At 39.4% G+C, this 22938-nt stretch overlaps 1 protein-coding gene across 16 annotated transcripts in view; it reads left to right on the forward strand.

Annotated features, from left to right (window-relative positions):
* The window catches only part of CDC42BPA (CDC42 binding protein kinase alpha), a 310389-nt gene that overhangs the window by 115795 nt on the left and 171656 nt on the right, over positions 1-22938 (forward strand). For all 16 annotated transcript variants that reach the window (XM_044267088.1, XM_044267092.1, XM_044267089.1 and 13 more), the window contains exon 5: positions 2712-2860. In XM_044267088.1, the coding sequence (XP_044123023.1) occupies positions 2712-2860 (149 nt within the window). The remainder of the gene's footprint in view (positions 1-2711; positions 2861-22938) is intronic.

Raw genomic sequence — 22938 nt, forward strand, 5'->3', positions numbered from 1 at the left:
ATACATGCTTATAATTTTAATATATAGTAATAAGAATATGGATTTTCTCAAGACTTTAAATTTTAAATGTCAAGTTGGTGATCACTGAAGTAATATCTTTATTTGGTAATAAAATCATTTTAACTTCAAGGTGTTATAAATGACATTAAAATATCTTCTGTTTACTGTCCTTCATGCTGAGTGCTGTACTCTGAAGAAGGTATCATTATTGTAGGTGTATAGATGAGAAAGCTCTAAGAGACTAATTTTTCAAAAGCCGCTTAAAACCCAGAGTCAGAATTTGAATACAGGTATCCCTGACTACAAAGGCCATCCTTCCACTGGGTCTCTTTTTCACTCACCTTAAAAGAATATGTATGATGTGGTAAAACACGCATGTACATATGTGATACATGTTTAGAAAGCCATCTAGAAAATACGAAAAGCTATGAGACACGGGTAATCTAACAATGCAGGGCTAATCCCTGTGAACATTTTAGCATGTACTCCTTGTCTTTCTCTTTTGGCAAACACACATGGTAAAGGAAGTCTCCATGATTTCATTTATGTCACACACTGTACTCTCTCAGTACTGCTTCAGTGATGACATTAGCTGTGTGGGTTTTCCACTCATCAGAGCGTCCTGTGACACCGCAGAGCCCCCTGCAATTTAACTCAGTTCCGATGCTCTCTCTACCTGGAGACAATACCAGATCCCAGAGGCTAAGCGTTCAAGTCCTACGAGACTCCCTCCTCACCCCCCAGTTACTTGTGCTTCTGAGTCACAGAGCAGAGGTTCCCATGATCCACTCCTCAGAAACGGTTAATTTGCCAGATCTGCTCCCCGGACTGATTATCCGCTGTAGGAAGTAGGTGCACAGGCATCCTGTGATGGAGAGGCGCAGAGCTCACACGCCCTCTGCGTGTGACAGAGTGTGCCAGTGTTCCAGCACCACTCGCCACGGTTGCCCAGCCGGAAGCTTGCCAAGCCCCATCTTCTGGGTTTTTATGAATGCTTCATTAGATAGGCATGATTGATCAAGTCATTGGCCATTGATGATGGATTCAACCTTCTAATTTTGGCTCCCTTGGCAGCCAGCCCCCACCCTTAGATTATCCAAGGGCTTTCCAAAAGCCACCTCATTAACATAAACACAAGTGTGGTTGAAAAGAGGTTTGTTATAAATAACAAAAGCCACCTTTGTCTTCTCCCTTAGGAGATTTTTTTTTTTTAAGTATTTTTTTTATTTATTTGAGAGAGAGAGAGCTTGCTTGAGCAGGGAGAGGGACAGAGGTTGGAGGGAGAAGCAGATGACTGTATGCTGAGCAGGGACTCTGACCCTGCTCCATTCGGGTGTTACAGGGTCAGGGATCTTGCCTCACGGAGCTGAAGAATGAATCTCCCAGACACAAAACGGTGAAGTGATGTGAAAGTTCATTAAGTGAAGGTGAGACAGAGGGAAAGAGAAAGCTCTCTAGAGTGAGAGGGGTCCCAAATGGGCTGCCACTGAGGGGTTTTAGGGAGGTCTTTTATTGAGAACTTGACCAGGGAGCTTGGGGCCTTGAGATTCTTGTGCCATCTTGGTCTGAACAAGGACAATCGATAACACCCTTACTGACTGACTGACTTTGAGGTTTGGTAATTTTCTTTCTTTCTTTTCTTTTTAAGATTTTATTTATTTATTTGACAGAGAGATCACAAGTAGGCAGAGAGAGAGGGAACCAGGCTCCCCACTGAGCAGAGAGCCCGATGCAGGGCTCAATCCCAGGACCCTGAGATCATGACCTGAGCTGAGGGCAGAGGCTGAGGGCAGAGGCTTAACCCTGAGCCACCCAGGCACCCCGGTTTGGTCATTTTCTGTGATTCCCTGTAGCCGGCATAGAAAAATACTCCCTAACATCTGGGGCCAGGTGGTCTGGTCTATTCCCTGATCTCTTTTAGAACCTAGCTAAGGGAGCCCTATCTCTTCCTGCCTATATCTGAGTCCTTTCCTTACTCACCGACCTTGGGATCATGACCTGAGCCCGTATGACTGAACAACCCAGGTGCTCCCACTTAGGAGATTCTAAGGGTTTTTTAGGAGCTCTGCCAAATATATATATATTTCATAAATATATAAATTTCTTATAAATCATAATATCCTACACATATACCCATAACCATCCATATCTAAAATTAGTTGACTTCTATTTATACTTACCTAAGAAAAGTCCATTCCGCTATTTCTGCACTATCAGGAGTGGAAAGAGAAATATGTATATGATGGAAATTATTATATTCTCTATATTAGTGTTGATCCAAGTGCTGATTTGATAAATTGTTACCAGTCTAACTGGAAATAAGGAAAATGTTAATGATGATGAAAATGAACTTAACATAATAAAAGAATGTCTTATATTCTGAATTACTTTAATCACTTTTGGAGAATTAATACATTGTTTCCTCAATGAAATGCAGCGTATTGTTATAGGTGATGATGGTGATGTTGTTACTTCTCAAAACACAACAACAAAACAAGGGTAATCCTATCTTGTTCCCTGCTTCAGGTTTTTAAAATTTTATTTTACTGCTACCTGACATTTACAAGCCTTGTCCCGATCATCTTATGCAACTTCTTGTAATTAACAACAAAAGTATTTGACCCAGTGCTATTTGACTTCGGGTTACATTACATTTATTAATTTTTCACCTTTACTTTTTATTGAGTCCTTTTTTTCTTTTCTACTTCTAGTACCTGGTCATGGATTATTATGTTGGTGGGGATTTGCTTACTCTGCTTAGCAAATTTGAAGACAGATTGCCTGAAGATATGGCTCGATTTTACTTGGCTGAGATGGTGATAGCAATCGATTCCGTTCATCAGCTGCACTATGTGCATCGGTGAGTAAGAGGCCACACAAGAATGGGTTCTGTGAGTGCCAGCAGAGATGTCTTTGTGGGAAAATGATACTTTTGATGGCCATGGGGTAATTTTTTCTCTGTAAACTATCTGACAGGGACAGTGATTTATTTAAAGTCTTCCTCACAAATGTGTGTTTGGATACAGTTTAAGATGAAATGAAAAGAAAAAAGTGAGCCTCTTTACAAAATAGTTTTTTATACAGGATTATCCTTTTTTTTTTTAAGTTTTTATTTAAACTCCAATTAACATACAGTGTAGTACTGGTTTCAGATGTGCAGTATAGTGATTCAGCACTTCCATTCCATGCACCAATAGGTGCATTCCTTCATCCCCATTACCTGTTTCCCCCATTTCCCACACACTTCCCCTCAGGTGACCAGCAGTATATGCTCTGGAGTTAAGAGTCTGTTTCTTGATTTGTGTCTCTCTCTCTCTTTTTTCCCTTTGCTCGTTGGTTTTGTTTCTTAAATTCCACATGTGAGTGAAATCATGGTATTTGTCCTTCTCTGACTTATTTCGCTAATCAGAATACTTTAGCTCGCTTCTTATCGCTGAAAATGGTAAGATTTCATTCTCCTTTATGGCTGAGTAATATTCCATTGTATATGTACACAACATCTTCTTTATCCATTCATCTATTGATGGACACTGGGGCTATTTCCATAGTTTGGCAATTGTAGATAATGCTGCTATAAACATCAGGGTGCATATATCCCTTTGAATTAGTATTTTTGTACTCTTTGGGTAAATACCTAGTTGTGCGATTGCTGGATTGTAAGATACTCGCATTAACATTTTGAGAACCTTCCATACTGTTTTCCAGAGTGGTTGCACCAGTTTGCATTCCCACCAACAGTGCACGAGGGTTCTCCTTTCTCCACGTACCAGATTATTCTTACAACTGTTGACACAAGCTAAAAATTTACTTCTAATATAAACAGCTCATAATAATTTATGTGTAATAAAAAAATTTTAAATGTATTGCATACTTTAAAAGGCAGTCTCACATTTTAAAAGGAGAGAGTGTAGGAAACGATCACAGAGTTACTGGTGAATGAATCATTCAAATGAGGAAAGCTTTGGGTTGTGAACCGTGAGAGAGAGTGACGAGGCTCTAGGAAGAAGCAAATGGAGGACCCGCCACTTCGGAGAGGGCAGGAACCATCCTCTGAGACACCAGCATGCATCAGAATGACACAGAGGGTTTGCTGTGACCCACTTTGTTGGGTCTACACCAGGGCTTCTGAATCCATAGGGTGGGTGAGGCTGGGAATTGGCATTTCTGACAGGTTCCCAGGTGCTGCTGCTGGTCCCGTGACCAGACTCTGAGCCCGTCTGTTCAGTAACACAGCAGTGCCTGTTCATTTTAAGTGGTGGCTGATGCACGTGATCTCTGTGAAGGACAGGAGCCCAGGTGGAAGAGAAAGTTTCTGTTTTAGTGTTGCTTTTTTTTTTTTTTTTTTTTAAAGATGTGGGTATTTTCAGTTGATTGATTTACTTAGTACTTAGTACTGAACTTCTAGGACATTAGAAAAGGAAGAATATTTTGATTAAAAATTTTGTATTTAGGAGATTTCAGTTTGGCTACTGCCTATTCATATGCTTTCCTCTGTTGATACCTAATAGTCATAAAGGTTTTTTTAAAATAAAACCATGAATATACTTTATAATATAAACCATGAATATACTTTTATAATGAAAATTATAAAACACAGTGCAGTTTTTAAGATGGTATTATGGTCTTAAGAGCAAATTATGGAATGAGAAACTAAAGTGCTTTTTTTATAGGAACTCAAGATCCCAGCTGAGAACTGTCATTTAAAATATTTTTTTCTAATTTTTTCTAAATTTAATTTTATTTTTTCAGTGTTCCAAGATTCATTGTTTATGCACCACACCTAGTGCTCCATGCAATACGTGCCCTCCTTAATACCCACCACCAGGGTCGCCCAGCCCCCCACTCCCTCCCCTCCAAAACTCTCAATTTGTTTCTCAGAGTCCATAGTCTCTCATGGTTCATCTCCCCCTCCAATTTTCCCCAACTCACTTCTGCTCCCCTTCACCTGTTATCTACTGTGTTATTCCTTATGCTCCACAAGTAAGTGAAACCATATGATAATTGACTTTCTCTGCTTGACTTATTTCACTCAGCATAATCTCTTCCACTCCTGTCCATGTTCATACAAAAGTTGGGCATTCATCCTTTCTGATGGAGGCATCATTGTATATATGGACTATATCTTCTTTACCCATTCGTCTGTTGAAGGGAATCTTGGCTCTTTTCACAGTTTAGCAACTGTGGCGATTGCTGCTATGAACATTGGGGTACTGATGATCCTTCTTTTCACTGCATCTGTGTCTTTGGGGTAAATACCCAGTCGTACAGTTGCAGGGGCATTAGAGTAGCTCTATTTTTAATTTTTTGAGGAATCTCCACACTGTTTTCCAAAGTGGCTGCACCAACTTTCATTCCCACTAACAGTGTAAGAGGGTTCCCCTTTCTCCACGTCCTCTCCAACACTTGTTTACTGTTTTGTTAATTTTGGTCATTCTAACTGGTGTAAGGTGGTATCTCAATGTGATTTTGATTTTAATCTCCCTGATGGCTAATGATGATGAACATTTTTTCTTGTGTCTGTTAGTCATTTGTATGTCTTCTGTGGAGACGTGTCTTTTCATCTCTTTTGCCCATTTTTGACATGATTATCTGTATTTTGAGTGTTGAGTTCGAGGAGTTCTTTATAGATCTTGGATATCAGCCCTTTGTCTCTAGTGTCATTTGTGAATATCTTCTCCCATTCCGGGGTTTGCCTCTTCGTTTTGTTGACTGTTTCCTTTGCTGTGCAGAAGGTTTTGATTTTGATGAAGTCCCAAAAGTTCATTTTCACTTTGGTTTCTTTTGCCTTTGGAGACATATCCTGAAAGAAGTTGTTCTGGCTGATGTCGAAGAGGTCACTGCCTATGTTCTCCTCTAGGATTTGACAGATTCCTGCCTCACGTTGAGGTCTTTTATCCATTTCGAGTTTATCTTTGTGTGTTGTGTAAGAGAATGGTCAAGTTTTATTCTTCTATACATAGCTGTCCAGTTTTCCTAGCACCATTTATTGAAGAGACTGTCTTTTTTCCACAGAATATTTTTCCCTGCTTTGTCAAAGATTATTTGACCATAGAGTTGAGGGTCCATATCTGGGCTCTCTACTCTTTTCCACTGGTCTATGTGTCTGTTTTTGTGCCAGTACCATGCTGTCTTGGTGATCACAGCTTTGTAGTAAAGCTTGAAATCAGGCAATGTGATGCCCCTAGTTTTGTTTTGCTTTTTTTTTTTTTCCTCAACATTTCCTTAGCAATTCAGGGTCTCTTCTGGTTCCATACATATTTTAGGATTGTGTTTGTTCCAGCATTTTGAAAAATGCCAGTGGAATTTTGATTGGGTCGGCATTGAAAGTATAGATTGCTCAGGGCAATGCAGACATTTTAACAATGTTTATTCTGATCCATGAGCATGGAATGCTTTTCCATCTTTTTGTGTCTTCTTCAGTTTCTTTCATGAGTGTTCTGTAGTTCCTCGAGTACAGATCCTTTACCTCTTTGGTTAGGTTTATTCCCAGGTATCTTACGGTTCTTGGTGCTATAGTGAATGAAATTAATTCTCTAATTTCCCTTTCTATATTTTCATTGTTAGTGTATAAGAAAGCAACTGATTTCTGTGCATTGATTTTGCATCCTGATACATTACTGAATTGCTGTATGAATTCTAGTACTTTGAGGGTGGAGTCTTTTGGGTTTTCCATATAAAATATCATGTCATCTGCCAAGAGAGAAAGTTTGACTTCTTCTTTGCCAATTTGAATACCTTTTATTTCTTTTTGTTGTCTGATTGCTATTGCTAGGACTTCTAGTACTGTGTTGAACAAAAGTGGCGAGAGTGGCCATCCTTGTCGTGTTCCTGATGTCCGTGGGAAATCTGTCAGCTTTTCCCCATTGAGAATGATATTTGCTGTGGATTTTTCATGGATAGATTTTATGAAGTTGAGGAATGTTCCCTCTCTCCGTGTACTTTGAAGCATTTTAATCAGGAACGGATGCTGTATCTTGTCAAATGCTTTTTCTGCATCAGTTGAGAGGACCATGTGGTTCTTCTCTCTTGTCTTACTGATTTGTTCTATTACACTGATTGATTTGTGAATGTTGAACCACACTTGCATCCCAGGGATAAGTCCCACCTGGTCATGATGAATAATCTTTTTTATGTACTGTTGCATCTTATTAGCTAAGATCTTGTTGAGAATTTTGGCATCCATATTCATCAGAAATATTGGTCTGAAATTCTCCTTTTTAATGGGGGTCTTTGTCTGGTTTAGGGATCAGGGTAATGCTGGCTTCATAGAAAGAGTCTGGAATTTTCCCCTCTGTTTCTATTTTAAGGAAACAACTTCAGGAGAATAGGTATCATTTTTTCTTTGAATGTTTCGTAGATTTCTTCAGGGAATCCATCAGGCCCTGGACTCTTGTTTTTTGGGAGGTTTTTTTTTTTTTTTTTTAAAGATTTTATTTATTTATTTGACAGAGACAGATCACAAGTAGGCAGAGAGGCAGGCAGAGAGAAAGAGGAGGAAGCAGGCTCCCTGCTGAGCAGAGAGCCCGATGCAGGACTCGATCCCAGGACCCTGAGATCATGACCTGAGCCGAAGGCAGCGGCTTAACCCACTGAGCCACCCAGGCGCCCCTTTTGGGAGGTTTTTGATCACTGCTTGAATCCTGTTACTAGATATTGGTCTTTTCAGATTGTCATTTTCTTCCTGATGCAGTCTTAGGAGTTTATACTTTTTCAGGAATGCATCCATTTCCTCTGAGTTGCTTAACTTATTGGCATATAACTATTGATAATAATTTCTGATAATTGTATTTATTTCCTTGGTGTTAATCATGATCTTTCCCCTTTCATTCATAATTTTATTAATTTGGGTCTTCCGTCTTTTCTTTTGGATTAGTTTGGCCAGTGGTTTATTGGTCTTATTGATTCTTTCAAAAGAACCAGCTTTTAGTTTCATTAATGTGTTCTACTGTATCTCTAGTTTCTATTTCATTGATCTCTGCTCTAATCTTGATTATTTCCCTTCTTATGGAGTGGGTTGGCTTAATTTGTTGTTGGTTTTCCAGTTCTTTAAGGTGTAAAGAGAGCTGATGTATTTTGGATTTTAAAGTTTTTTTGAGTGAGGCTTGGATGGCTCTGTTTTCTCCTTAGGACCGTCTTTGCCATATCCCATAGGTTTTGGACTGCTGTGTCTTCATTCTTATTGGTTTCCATGAATTGTTTAAGTTCTTCTTTGATTTCCAGGATCCAAACATTCTTGGGCAAGTTGGTCTTTAGCTTCCAAATGTTTGAATTCCTTCCAAACTTTTTCTTATGGTTGAGTTCCAGTTTCAAAGCATTGTGGTCTGAGAAAATGCAGGTAATAATCCCAATATTTTGGTATCGGTTGAGCCCTGATTTGTGACCCAACATGTGGTTTATTCTGGAAAAGGTGACATGTGTGCTCGAGAAGAATGAGTATTCTGTTGTTTTAAAGTGGAATATTCTGTATATATCCATGAGGTCCATCTGGTCCAATTTCTGCTTGGATGATGTGTCTGTTACTGAGAGTGGCATGTTAAGATTCCCTATTATTAATGTATTCATATTGATATGACTCTTTATTTTTTGACTAACCATTGACTTATGTAGTTGGCTGCTTCCATATTGGGGGCTTAAATATTTACAATTATTAGATCTTCTTGGTGGATAGACCCTTTCACAATGAAGTAGTGTCCTTCTGTATCTCTGACTGTAGTCTTTAGTTTAAAATCTAATTTATCTGATATGATAATCACTACCTCAGCTTTCTTTTGAGACCCATTGGCATGAAAGATGCTTCTCCATCCCTTTGCTTTCAGTCTGGTTGTATTCTTAGGTTCCAGATGTGTCTCTTGTAGACAGCATATGGATGGGTCCTGTCGTTTTATCCAGTCTGCAGCCCTGTGCCATTTTACGGGAGCATTTAGGCCGTTCATATTGAGAGTGATTATTGAAAGATACGTTTTTATTTGCATGTGAAGTCCTTGTTGCTATAGATTGTCTCTGTAAATTTCTGTTCTATGTCGCTCTTGGGTTCTTTCTTCTTTTATAGAACCTGCCTTAATATTTCTTGTAGTGCCGGCTTGATGGTAAAATACTCTTTTAAACCTTGCCTGTCATGGAAGTTCTTTATCTCTCCATCTATTTTGAATGTCAGCCTTGCTGGATAAGGTATTCTTGGCTGCATGTTCTTTTCATTTAGTTCTCTGAATATGTCTTGCCAGCCCTTCCTGGTTTGCCAGGTTTCTGTGGACAAGTCTGTCATTATTCTGATGGACCTTCCTCTGTATGTAAGGAATCTCTTCCCTCTAGATACCCTCAGAAGCTCTTGTCTAAAATTATGGTTCGTCAGTCTCACTATTATGTGTCTTGAGGTCTTTCTAGATTCGTTGATTTTGGTTGGTGTTCTTTCTGCCTCTAGGACCTGAATGCTTGTTCCATTTCCCAGATGGGGAAAATTTTCATCCAGAATTTGTTCAACTATATTTTCTAATCTTCTTTCTTTTTCCATCCCCTCAGGGATCCCAGTAATTCTGATGCTGGAACGTGTCATGGCGTTATTTATTTCCCTAATTCTGTTTTCATGGCTTCTAAGCTGTTTGTTCCATGCCTCCTCCTGATCCCTTTTCCTCTATCATTTTTGTCTTCTAGATCACTAATTCTATCTTCTGCCTCGGTTACCCTAGCTGTTAGGGTATTTAGATTAGAACGGATCTCATTGATAGCATTTTTAACTTCTGCCAGCTTAGCTGTCATTTTTGTCCCTAAAGATTCTATGTTGTCATTAATGGTTTTCTCCAACTTAGCTATTGTCTGGATAATTGTTACCCTGAATTCCCTTTCCGACATACTGTTTATTTCCGTATCCAATAGTTCTGATGGAGAGGGCACAGTCTCTGAATTTTTCCTCTGTTGGGTGTTCCTCCTCCTAGTCATTTGGTGAGAGGTGGTGGAGGGGATGTGTAGTTGAACATATCAACCACGATCCAAGCAAGGTGCAGCCTGAAATGTTTCAGAGCAATAGGAAATCACCACCAAAAAGAAAGAAAAAAGAGCAAGAGAGAGAGAGAGAGAAAAAAGAGAAAACCCAGCCAGAATGAGACCCAAAAGTAAGATTTATAAGGTATATAAACTAAAACAAACTAAAAGATTGACAGAAGTAAATGATGAGAAAAAAAAAAGAACCCAGCCAAAATGAACCCCAAGGATAAGATTTATAATATCAGAACAAAACCAAGTACACTGAAACACTGACAGAAGAAGAAGATGGGAGTGTGGTTATAAATCCTCGATGTGGGCGAGGAAAGTTATTTTGGTTCTTCCTGGGTGTATCTTGATATCTTTGTTAAAGGACTCAACTTTCCAGGGATAAAGGGAGATTAAAACTGGTTTATATATAGGGGTAGTCTTGATTAGGGAAAGAAGATTACCTTGAAGGTTATATCTATATGTATATTAAAAAAATAGAAAAGAAAAATTAAAACACAGGTATATGTAGGAAAAAAGTTCAAGTTAAAAGGTTATTATTGAGTATGTTGTATTAAACCTCTAGTTGTGGGACGCCTGGGTGGCTCAGTTGGTTGGACGACTGCCTTCGGCTCAGGGCGTGATCCTGGAGTCCCGGGATCGAGTCCCACATCAGGCTCCCAGCTCCATGGGGAGTCTGCTTCACTCTCTGACCTTCTCCTCGCTCATGCTCTCTCTCACTGTCTCTCTCTCTCAAATAAAAAAAAAAAAAAAAATCTTAAACCTCTAGTTGTAATGGTAAGTAGATTAAAAAAATTAAAAAGAACAAGAATTGTGAGAACAAATTAAAAAGAAACTTGTATCTATGAAATATACAGGTGTTAGAATACCAGGAGCTTAAGATACTGTTTTCCCTTGATATTGGGGTTTTATAGTTTTATGGTGACCCTGTGGTAGTTATCCTCTCGTTCTTTTGGCTTGCTGTCTTGGCGAAGCACCTGCTGTGTTGTTTTTCAGTCAGTCTTGCTTGGGTTGAGTTGTCCTTCCCCTGTCAAGGGGCTGGGTTCTGTGGAAACTGGGTTTTAAGACTTTTGTTCTCTGGAGGTTTTTGTTCTTTGGTGACTTTTCGCAGCAATTGAGAGGTTTAGTGGAAAGCAAACTGCACCCAGACCTCCACCTGAGAGAGGAGCCTCAGTCTGCTCCCCTCTGGATGGCCCAGAACACACAGACTCCCCGTCTGCAAACTCCACTGAGCCGTGCAACCTCCCGCAGGCGCTGTGCACCGCCAACCACTGTCTCGGGGTTCGCCTGAGGTGCCCGCTTGTCTCTGTACCTCCCGTGTCACTAAAACCATGAGTGATACTGGTCCAGGGAGCTCACTTCTGGTGGTTGCCTTTGCCGGGACAGCTTGTCTGAGGTCCAGGCCCACACATGGTGTGCTCAGTCCCCACAGTTGTGCAGGTCGGGGAAGGCTGCCGCTGAGGGAGCCGGACCAGAGGTCGCACCGGCTTCTCCCAGGCTCAGGCTGGGAGTGTCCAGACACTCTGCTGGTGGCAGCAGGCCGGGATCCTAAAAAGTGCTGGCTGACGCCCACACCAGACTCTCTCATGCATGGCCGGGAGTGTGCCCAGCTGAGTGATAGTGCAAGCAGTGGCCAGAGGCTCAGGGACCATGGACTGGAGGCCCCACCACATTCTCTCTGGCAGGGGTGGTCGCTGGCTGTGGCTCTCCTGGGTCTGTAGGCTTAGGCCCGTGCCCGTGACTGCCAGATTCCATCAGTCACCCCTTAAGATCTTTTGCTCTTGTTGAGTGCCTTCAACCAGATTCCAAGCTAATGCTTATCCCCAAGCACAGGGCACTTTCGTATTGGGGTATTACTCTCCAGTGGGTCACTTCTGGTGGCTCCCTCCCCCTTCTGCTTATCCTCTGATACCCATCCGCTCGTTCCCACTCAGCTATGGCAAATATTCTTAACTGATCATAGGACCCTTTCATGCCAACTGTATATACAGTCTTACAATTCTTCTCAACACTGCATTTTAGATGACAACTATCTTTCTGATGTTGACATTGGAAATCCATTTTAACCCTGAGCCCTATTAGGGCTCTATAGGTTGAATACCTATAATTTTACCGGGTACTCTATGTTAAATGAGTCCTGTTTATTCCATTGTTGGATAGCTCTCATGTCATAGGATTTTTTCTTTATGTTAAGCTGAATTTCTTTTTTACCTTACATTGTTCCTAGTTTTGCCTTCAGAACCACATATAATAGTCTAATTTGTCTTAAAACTATCCTGCCTTCTGAAGTCATCATTCCTCTAGGTTAAACATCAGCATATTTGTACTTTCTTTGTTATCAAAATTGACATACACATTCTCTTTCCCACTGTCTCAGGTACACATATAGATCCTCACCTTGTGCCCATTTCCATGCCACCCCTCCCTCCTTCCTTGCCTCTCCCTTTACTTCTCAGTGGACATGCTCTGGTATATCAGTGCACTTCTTAAAATGTGATTCCTGTTTTCTGGAAAGACTATTTCAGCAGATGCTTTACTGAGGAAATATTCATTGAGTCTGTTTTTATAAATAGCACTGTGCTAAATTACATAAAATTTTAAGTAAGTATAGCATATAGTCCTGACTTGTAAGAAACTTCCAGCCTGTTCGGGGACAGAAGACACAAGACATAAGTAAAAACTAAAGTAGTAGACTTTAAATAATCATTTAGGGCAAAAGTATAAGAGATGGAGTGAGCCCGGATTGTGAACTGCCATTTGAATTATTTAAGCAAATTACAGTGAACTCAAAGAAACGAGTAATAAGCTTAATAGATGGTGATTTCCAGTGGTTACTTAACTTTTAACTGTGTTACAGATTTTACCTATGTTATTCTAACAGTAGTGCTGTTATCTGGGTGTCATCTAAAATGGATGTGACTCCATTCTGTGAATAAGAAACCCAGCTTCAGAGACATGAGTCCATAGTTAGCATAACCTAGGTTAAAATCTGAGTCAGGCTGATGCTGCAATTTATGTTCTTGACATAACATCTTATTGCTCATAAAAGTATGCTTTCATGATGGGACTTTGCAGATGAGGAGGCTTTTTGTAGGCAGAGCAGAAGGCGTTCTAGCGACCAGGGATGGCAGGATATAAGGTCGTAGATATGCAGAAGGTTGGTTGGTAGGTGATTCGGCTGCAGAAGAGAGCTCATGTTGAGTTGAGGAAGAGCAATTTTGGTCCCTCCTGTGGAAACACTTGAGTACCGTGCTGTAGACTTGATACCGTGATAGCCATCAAGCTACAGGTAACTTAAGGAATGAAGTGTTTTGTTCAAGCATTGTGTTAAGTTAGCTGGTTTTACAGTAAACTTCACATCAAAGTTTTCAAGGTTTGCCAAATTTCAGAATGTTTTATAATTTTGAACTTCAAGTATATGGAATTAGAGAATACAAAAAGGGAATAGAGGAGATGGGATGTGTTCAGGGAAGGAAATATGTTTTCCCTTTGTGTTCTTTTAAAACAAATTTATTTCCAGACTTCCAAAATATATTATTTGTCTTCTAATAGGGCAGACATTTTCAGATGAATATTTTGTCTTTGCTTCCGCATGGTTCTGTGAGAGGGAAATGAGCAGTGGAAAGTAGCAAGTGATGAGTCGTCAGTCCCACATGCTTGGCTTCCAGTTGCTCACCACGTTGTCATATTTTACTCAAGAACATTTGCAACTACCTTTGAAATTTCCAGAAATACACTTTAAAAAAAAAAATGTAAAACAGTATTTTGCCTGTTTTCAAAGGAGGTGTTAGTTAATATAAGATGAAAGAGGTATGAATGGGTACATGAAAATAGGAATTAAAGAGATTGACTCGGCTGGCTGTAAAATCGATGTCCAGACCGGGGTGTCTGGGTGGCTCAGTGGGTTAAGCCGCTGCCTTCGGCTCAGGTCATGATCTCAAGGTCCTGGGATCGAGCCCTGCATCGGACTCCCCGCATCGGGGAGACTGCTTCCCCCTCTCTCTCTGTCTGCCTCTTTGCCTACTTGTGATCTCTCTGTCAAATAGATAAATAAAATTTTTTAAAAAAACTCGAGGTACAGACTGACAATAAAGTAAATAAAGTAAAGTAAAAATGTTTTCAAGTAACACTGGGTAGTGAAGAAAGCATTAGATGAGGTGCCACAACTTATTTACTGTGCTTGCTCCTCCACAAGCTTCTGAAATTTAGATGCCAAATGATTTGTCTTTGAGATTACAGCAAGTTGGAACTTTTTCTAAAAAACAGTGGTCTTCCTGTAAAGATTAAAGGATGCTGCTTATTAAAGTGTTAAAGACTAGTTGCTGGCACATAGACCATTTCCATGTCATTGTATTTTTTTAAAAAATATTTTATATATTTGTGAGAGAGAGCACACATGCAAGCACACTCAAGCAGGTGCAGCAGCAGGCAGAGGGAGAGGCAGACTTCCTGCTGAGCAAGGAACCTGTCCTGGGATCTTCCTTTTTTTTTTTTTTAAAGATTTTATTTATTTATTTGATAGAGACAAGTAGGCAGAGAGAGAGGAGGAAGCAGGCTCCCCGCTGAGCAGAGAGCCCAATGAGGGACTCGATACCAGCCATCGTGGGATCTTGACCTGAGCTGAAGGCAGGTGTTTAATTGACTGAGCCACCCAGGTGTCCGTCCTTGTCATTGTGCTGAGACGTGGAGAATGGTGCTGTAGAGATGAGTACTTACAGGGCTCTTACTGTGAGAGCTTACCTTACTGTGAGAGCTTCTCCCCTTTCACAGGAGGCCAGGAAAGGATGCAGTGGGGTTGAGGAGGGAAGAAAGGTGGTCCCCGTAGAGCACTTGCTGGTAGAGCGCCTAATGAATATGAAACCTTTCCAGATTAAAGATGTCTGTTCTCCCTAAATCGATCTGCAGGTTTGACGCCACCATCCCTTTGAAAATCCCAGCAAGGGTTTCTTTGTTTTGTTTTGTTTTTTCCTTCTATCCAGGTGAAAGTATTATTGTTAGGCTACCCTCCCTTAACAACTCTAGCTCCTGCTTCTCTGTGCGGAGCTGCATTCAGGCCTCAGGCTACTGGCTTGGCCCTAAACAGCTCTACTTAGTGACGCAATAATACCGTCTTATTTTCAGTGTTTTTGACAGCTCATATAGGTTTTTCATTTGGAGGATTTATTTATTTATTTAAATATGAAAACAAGCTCGCTCCAAAGTTTATGTGGAAATACAGTGAAACTAGAGTGGCTAAAATGGTTTTTGAAAAAGGAGAATAAAGTAGAAGAAAACCATCAGAGAGCATCTTCTGGACTTCGGGTTTAGTCCTCCTCCTTAGTGAGGAGTTCTTAGATAGGACATTAAAAATTGATGAAGTGAACTTTACCAAAATGAAAAACATGTACACTTCTTAAGGAGCAGGTAGGAAGCCAAAAGGCAAGCTACAGAATGGGAGAAAATATTTGCAAACCATATGTATGATGAAGACCCTGTATCTGGGATATATAAAGAACTCTCGACAGGATCAAAAAACTTCAACTAATCCAGTTATAGGATGGACAAAAGACACAAAGAGACATTTTGCCCAAGAGGAGATACAGATAGCAACTAAACACATAAAAAGCTGTTCAATATTAGGCATTAGAAAAATGCAAACTAAAACTACAATGAGATGTCAATGAGAAGATGTTAGCACTGCCAAAATAACAAAAAGTGATAATAATACTAAGTGCCAGTCAGGATGTGGAGAAAGTCGATCTCTCACACATTGCTGGTAGGTATGTAAAATGACTTGGCTACTCAGGAACAGTTTGAAAGTTTAAAAAAAAAGTAACATGCACTTACCACGGGACTCCGTGATTACATTTGAAGACATTTATCCCAGAAAAGTTAAAACCTATATTCACAGAAAAACCTGTGCCTGAGTGTTCATAGTGGCTTTCTTTGTAATTCTTGCAAAATACAAGAAGCAGCCCGCAAGACCTTGAGTGGGCGGCGGGTTGCACACCTCCGCTGTACCTGCTGTCTGCATCCAAGGGAGTGCTCCTGGCAGGAGGAGGGGCAAGTGGTACTCATTACACACAGCAGCCTGGGTGGACCTGAAGGGTGTTACGCTGAGTGTCAAGAATTACATCTCAAAGCGTACGTACTATATGATTCCTCATACCTAACTTCTTGGAATACCAGAACCGCAGAGTTAGAAAACAGATGAGCGGTGCCCAGAGGACAAGGTCAGGGACAGGATGGGGAGTGAGGTAGTGTGTGGTTGTGTAGTTCTTTGTGGTGATGAAACGGCTGTGTATCTTGAATGTGGTGGTGGTTTTCTGAATCGACACCCAAGATAAGATTGCATGGGACTACACACATGTGCATGTGCGGATGAAAAAAGGATACAGACCGAGAAGGTCTGTAATCTACCCTCATTGTCTCTGTGCTGGTTTCCTGGTTTTGCCATCGTGCTGTGGCTGTACTGTGTGTTGTTAGCAGTGGAGAAGCTGGGAGGACGGTGGACTCAGCGGTCCATTTGTGCAGTTGCCTTCGGGTCTGTAATCATATCAAAATGAAACGGTTTTAAGAAAAAAACAACTCTATTACTTCCCTTTCTAAAGTCTGAAAACCAAGCCCAAGAACGTCTCCGTCGTGTCAGACCTGCAGTTTGTGTAAATTTGGGTGAATTCATAGATTGCTAGATTTGCTTAGGCTCCTGGCCTTCCAGGAAGTGATTTTTCTTACCATCTATAAGGCCGCAGCCTGTAATCCACGTACTTGGTGTCATTGGCAGATAGATGATGCGCAAATCACAAGGTAAGCTGAGGCCACTTAGTGAAACAGTCAGTACTGAAGCAGGTCTAGGACTGAGCCCTGAAGAACTTTGGTATTTTGAGATTGGGTAGGGTAGGAGTGGCCAGTAAAGCATACTAAGAAGGAACATCAGGAGGAAATAATAAGTGTGGATAAGGCATCTTATGGAAAATCAAAGTAAATCATCTTTCCCTTTATGTTTAGTTACATTAATGTCTTAGCTGGTGCATTTCAAGCATGTATCTTTTTTTGTGGATACTAGTGTCCTGGGTATTGGGAGTGGGAGTGAGATCTGCTATTTAGTAAGTAATATGGTTTTATGTAAGTAGTAGTATGTTCTTTACATTCAGTTAACTGTCTTTTGAAAAAAAGACCCATTTTAAGAAAACAACTTCTGCTTCACAGTTGTGCCCAAGTTGGACAAAAACTTTTAATTTTGTAAATTCATTCACAAGTCTTGTTCAAAGAGTCCTGTTTTTCTAGTATTCTACCTACTTTCTTGGGTGGGAATGAAATATGCTTACCTGTAATAATAGAGAGCAGTTGAATGACAACAAAAACAGGTTTTAAAAAAAGCAAAATATAATTTTTTAATATACCTAAGCACTGTGGAAATATAGAATAAGAGAGTAAAGAGAGGTTGAACAAGTGAATCAGGAGGACCTCTTGGAAAAAGCCAGTCCGTGGTAGGAAGAAGATAGTTCAACAAATGGAATTAGCTTAGCTGAGGAGGAGGACCAAAGTAAACAAGATATGCAAAGAATGACCATTAAGATTCAGAAGTAAAATTTTATCATTATTTTAACATTCAAGGTATCACTTGAATACTTAGAAAAATACAAGATAAAAACATTGTTATAAGAGCATATCCATTTTTTAAATGCTTTTAATAGAATGGCCGGTTTTGGTAGTCATTAAATACTTTTTTTTTGACCTGTCACCTCAGGTTTGAAACTTGCCATGGATGCACTTTGATTTTCAGCTAAAAGTCTGAATACCAGCATTTCCATTTTTGATTTCCTGAATAAGTACTTTGCATTTTAAGAGTGTCTTTCTTTTCAATCATTTATTTGCTTAAATGCAAAATTTCTGTAAGAGATTATTTCTAACAACTAAACAGTATCATGTAGCATATGTCTGACTCCGGTTGATTAAAGTACAAGCCAAATGTTGGGTTATAGTAAAGCAAACTCTAATTATAGGTTGAGAAAAAAAAACCCAACTTATTTCTAAATATGTTAATTAAACTCAGCAATAGGCTTGGTGTTCCAATAGTCAGCTACAACATCAAGTGTGCTAATAATAATGAAAGACACAAAATCCTACTAGAACAACAAAAAAAGTAAGCTTGATCTGGTTAGAATGGTATGTTTGATTTTCCTGTGATGTAGTTTTAGATGACAAAAATGGAAAGATGAGAGTATTTGTGGTGTTTTTAAAGAATATGTAAATAATCAGAATGTTAATTCTGATACCAAAATGTTACCAGCTGATATTGTGTGTTCTTCAGTATCCAGGATCTTATCTTGATTTCTGTTTCTCCTATAGGTTTTATAATATCACCATTTTAAAAGTGGTGCTCATGCTGTCTCCAAACTAGAAGGACCTTATTAGAAACTGCTTTGATAGAGAAGGGAAAGTCGTTGATAGTGGGCAGATTGTTTTGTCACAGAGGTCAGTGATAATATAAAGTATTTAATGCTTTACACTTGTTGATTAGTAAGAATTAGATATGCATATCTGGGGAGAGAAGTTCCTTTATTTTAGATCACCTATCATTTTATAGTTCTTAGTGGAAATAGGTGTCCATACAATTAGGTAATGGTAGAATGGGAAACTGGTTTTTAAAAATGGAGAGTTCTCTCGGGGCATCTGAGTGGCTCAGTCAGTTAAGTGTCTGACTCTTGGTTTCAGCTCAGGTTGTAATCTCAGGGTTGTGAGATCGAGCCCTGTGTGGGGTCTGCACTGGGCATGGAGTCTGCTTCAGATTCTGTCTCTCTCAAAACAAACAAAAAAAAGAATTGTCTCTCCATTTTAAACCCTTCATTTAAAAAAAAAATTTTATATATATATATATATATATATATATATATAAAACAAACTTTTCTTTATTGGCTCCACTCTTTTTTTTTTTCCAATTTATTTATTTTCAGAAAAGCAGTATTCATTATTTTTTCACCACACCCAGTGCTCCATGCAAGCTGTGCCCTCTATAATACCCACCACCTGGTACCCCGACCTCCCACCCCCCCCCCGCCACTTCAAACCCCTCAGATTGTTTTTCAGAGTCCATAGTCTCTCATGGTTCACCTCCCCTTCCAATTTACCCAAATTCCCTTCTCCTCTCTAATGCCCCTTGTCCTCCATGCTATTTGTTATGCTCCACAAATAAGTGAATATTAGCTCCACTCTTAATAGTATTAGATGTTGTCCTTGGTAATTAACATTAATAGTAATCATTGATATGTTACTGGCTCATGAATTATTCCAAACTTTTCACCCAGAGGAGGAAAGCGTAATCTCTGCCTTTTTGTACTACTTGCCATTGATATTCAGAGGATCTTCATTAAAAAATGCTGTAAGGGGATGCCTGGGTGGCTCAGTGGGTTAAGCCACAGCCTTCGGCTCAGGTCATGATCCTGGGGTCCTTGGGCAAGGAGCCTGTCTCTCTTTCCACCTCTGCCTGCCTCTCTGCCTGCTTGTGTGCTTTCTCTCTCTCTCTTTCTGACAAATAAATAAATAAATATTTTTTAAAAATGCTATAAGATTTCATTATAAATAGACTTTTTTTTAACAGCTTTACTGAGATGTAATTCACATACCATACAATTGAGTCAATTAAAATATACAGTGATTTTTAGTGTATCCACAGATATGTTTAGTCATCACCCCAGTCTGTTGTTGTTTTTTTTAAAGATGTATTTATTTATTTGACAGAGATCACAAGTAGGCAGATAGAGAGAGAAGAGGAAGAAGGCTCCCTGTTGAGCAGAGAGCCTGATGTGAGACTCGATCCCAGCACCCTGGAATCATGACCTGAGCTGAAGGCAGAGGTTTTAACCCACTGAGCCACCCAGCAGCCCCACACCTTAGTCTGTTTTAAACATTTTCCTCACCTGTACAGAAACCCTGTACCCTAAAGTTCTCACCTCCCTGTTCCCTTATTTCCCTAGCCCTAAGGAACCATTAATCTGTCTCTCTCTGTAGATTTGTCTATTCTGGACATTTAACATCAAAGGAAAGCTAATGGGTGTCTCTCGATGGACTTCTTTCCCTTAGCACATTGTTTTCAAGGTTCAGTCCTGTTGTAGAGTATACTAGAGTTGTACATCTCGGTTTAACCAGGTTGACTAGTAAAATTAAAATGCCAACATTTTCCAGAGGTTTTTGACAGAGTCCATAGTGTGCCATGGGATCACAATTATACACAGTACAAGCCAAAATTAGTCTGTCAGGAATGATTGAGTCTCAAGAGAAAAAAAGTGGACTGATAGCTCAAGATGACCCAGGTCAGATGACCTAGGTTTGAATTGGAAGAATTATCAGATAAAACCTTTAAAAAAAGTATTGACTTTAAGCATACTTCATGAAATAAAGGAAAACATTTAAAATGAATGAGATGATAGAAAATTTCAGTAGTGAAATAGGAAAAAACAAAATGAAACCTTCAGAATAGAAAAATACAGTATCTCAAATAAAAATTCACTGAATGGCATCTGTATCAGAAAGGAGACTCATAAGAGAAAGTCAGTGAAACTGAGTATAGATCAATGGAAATTATTCTTTGCAAACTAGACATGGAAAAATTGTAAGAATGAACAGATAAGTGATGAAAAGATGTAACATATGTAATTGGAGCCCTAGAAAGACAGAACGGGGCAGAAAAAATAATGGCTGAAGATGTCCCAAGTTTGGAGAAACATAGGAATTTAGAGAATCAACAGTCACAGCAAATCAAAACAATATAAATTTGACAAAGCACCTCCAAATCAAAGTATGGAATACGAAGGATACGAAAAGTCTTGAAAGCATCTAGAGGAAAATAATGCTTTACATACTGGGGAAAAACAATCTGAGAGAGCTCAGATTCCTCATCAAGACCACAGGGACTAAAGAATAATTGAACAAAATGTTTATAGTACTGGAAAGAAGAAAACTATCAACCTAGAATTTTATATCCAGTGAAAATTTCCTTCAGGGATGAAGTTAGAAAGAGAATATTTTTAGATACATGAAACCCAAAAGAATTTATTACTCAAGACTTTCCTTACCAGAAATGCTAATTACACATTTCAGAATGAAGGAAATGTTAGCAGAAGGAAATGTGGGGTTCAAGAAAGAAGAGCATAATAAATGGTTTAAAAAAATTGTGTGTATTCAACACTTTTCCTCTTAAATTCTTATTTTTTTAAAGATTAAAAATATCTTTCTATTTATTTTTAAGCAATCTCTGCATCCAGCATGGGGCTTGAACTCACAGCCCTTAGATGAAGAGTTTCATGCTTCACCAACTGAACCAGCCAGGTCACCCCTCTCTGGGGTTCTTTAAAACATTTGACTGTTTAAAGAAATTTCTTTTGGTAGATAGTCAGTGAGCAAATTTGTAATATGTATGACAAGTGGAACATAATGGATAGAGATAGAGCATAAGCAAATTCTGGTATAATTATAGACCTTTAAACTTTTTTTTTTTCTTTTGAAAAAAGGAAAAAATCCTATGAGACAAAAAGAATAAGTGACTAACATAACATTTTTTTAAAAAAGTGATTTACAGGGGCAAGAAAATGAATTTATCATCAGACAATTCAACAATAAAGGTTTATGACTGAAAAACAATGTGTTAAATATTTATGATGTCCCAGAAAAGAGAACACAAACATAATCACCTTTCAGGTATAAAGAACACTCACAAATGTCGTCAACTTGCAGGAGTCTGGGGAATGTTGATCCCATGAATTCTTCCTGAAGAATCTAGTAATCTGTTAGAGATCGAGCTACAGACAACCCAAATGACAGGGAGACATCAGCTTAAGGACTGGAGTTGCTCATTAAGTAGCTGTAGAAGTGAAAACAGAAAAGTTAAGAGGGAGCAGGAACAGCATTTACGGCTGTTTGCTCTCGGAATGGACATAGGCTGCAACCATAAAAGGTGGTGACAATTGGGAGAATTTGTACACATTTTTTTCAGTGTTTTCAGTCATCAAATTTATGGTGCTGGCATAAATAATGTTATTTTGAGATTGTTGTGTGTGAATGTGAAATAAAGCAAATGCATGATTATGGGGTCCTCTAATTCACTTCTCTTATCCCCTGTGTTCTTAAGAATCAGGCCTGTTGGTGCAGAAGGAAGGAGACACTGATGTGAGATCAAAGAGGACAAGTATAAACTCTGTAGTTCTGAATTTGAATTGGAAGTATCAGAATGAGCTACTGAGGTTTCCGCAATTTGCAAGGACTCCTAGAATTTCCTGAAAACTTCTATGCAGTTTATGATATGGAGAGGGTACAGATTAAACTCAGCCAAGAGAAGAAGCGCATAGGGGAGAGTTTAGGAGAGCGCTGGTATCATATAAGACTGATGAATCACTAACCTTTACCTCTGAAACTAACAATACATTATATGTTAATTAATTGGATTTAAATTTAAAAAAAAGAAACCTTTATTTCTGGCACCTGCAGGTACAGCCTGGTCCTGCGACCCTATATCGGATAGGGAGTGCAAGGTGAGGAGAGGATTATTTCATCATATCAGCATCCTCCCTCACCTCCTCTTTCCCCAGGAAAGTTGAATGTACAAATTTGTACATGTTATCTTGAGCTAGGCCTGACTCAGGATCCTTTTTATCACTGTTACTGCTTTTTGTTTTGTTTTTGCCTTGAAATTTACTTTGCATGGTATACCAGCCATTTAGTAATGGTATCCATATGCCTCTGATTCTCTGTGATCTTATTTTTACTCTTTTCATTTTGAGCATCTCTTATGTGTGCAGCAATTAGTTGCGTTTTTACTTGCTGATCTAAAAAAAAATCTCTGTCACTTAAAACACTGCATGAAATAGGGTGCCCGGGTGGCTCAGTTGGTTAAGTGACTGCCTTTGGCTCAGGTCACAATCCCAGAGTCCTGGGATCGAGTCCCACGTCGGGCTCCCAGCTCCATGGGGGTCTGCTTCT

The sequence above is a fragment of the Neovison vison genome, chromosome 10, assembly GCF_020171115.1.
Source record: "Neovison vison isolate M4711 chromosome 10, ASM_NN_V1, whole genome shotgun sequence".
Taxonomy (NCBI): Eukaryota; Metazoa; Chordata; class Mammalia; order Carnivora; family Mustelidae; genus Neogale; species Neogale vison.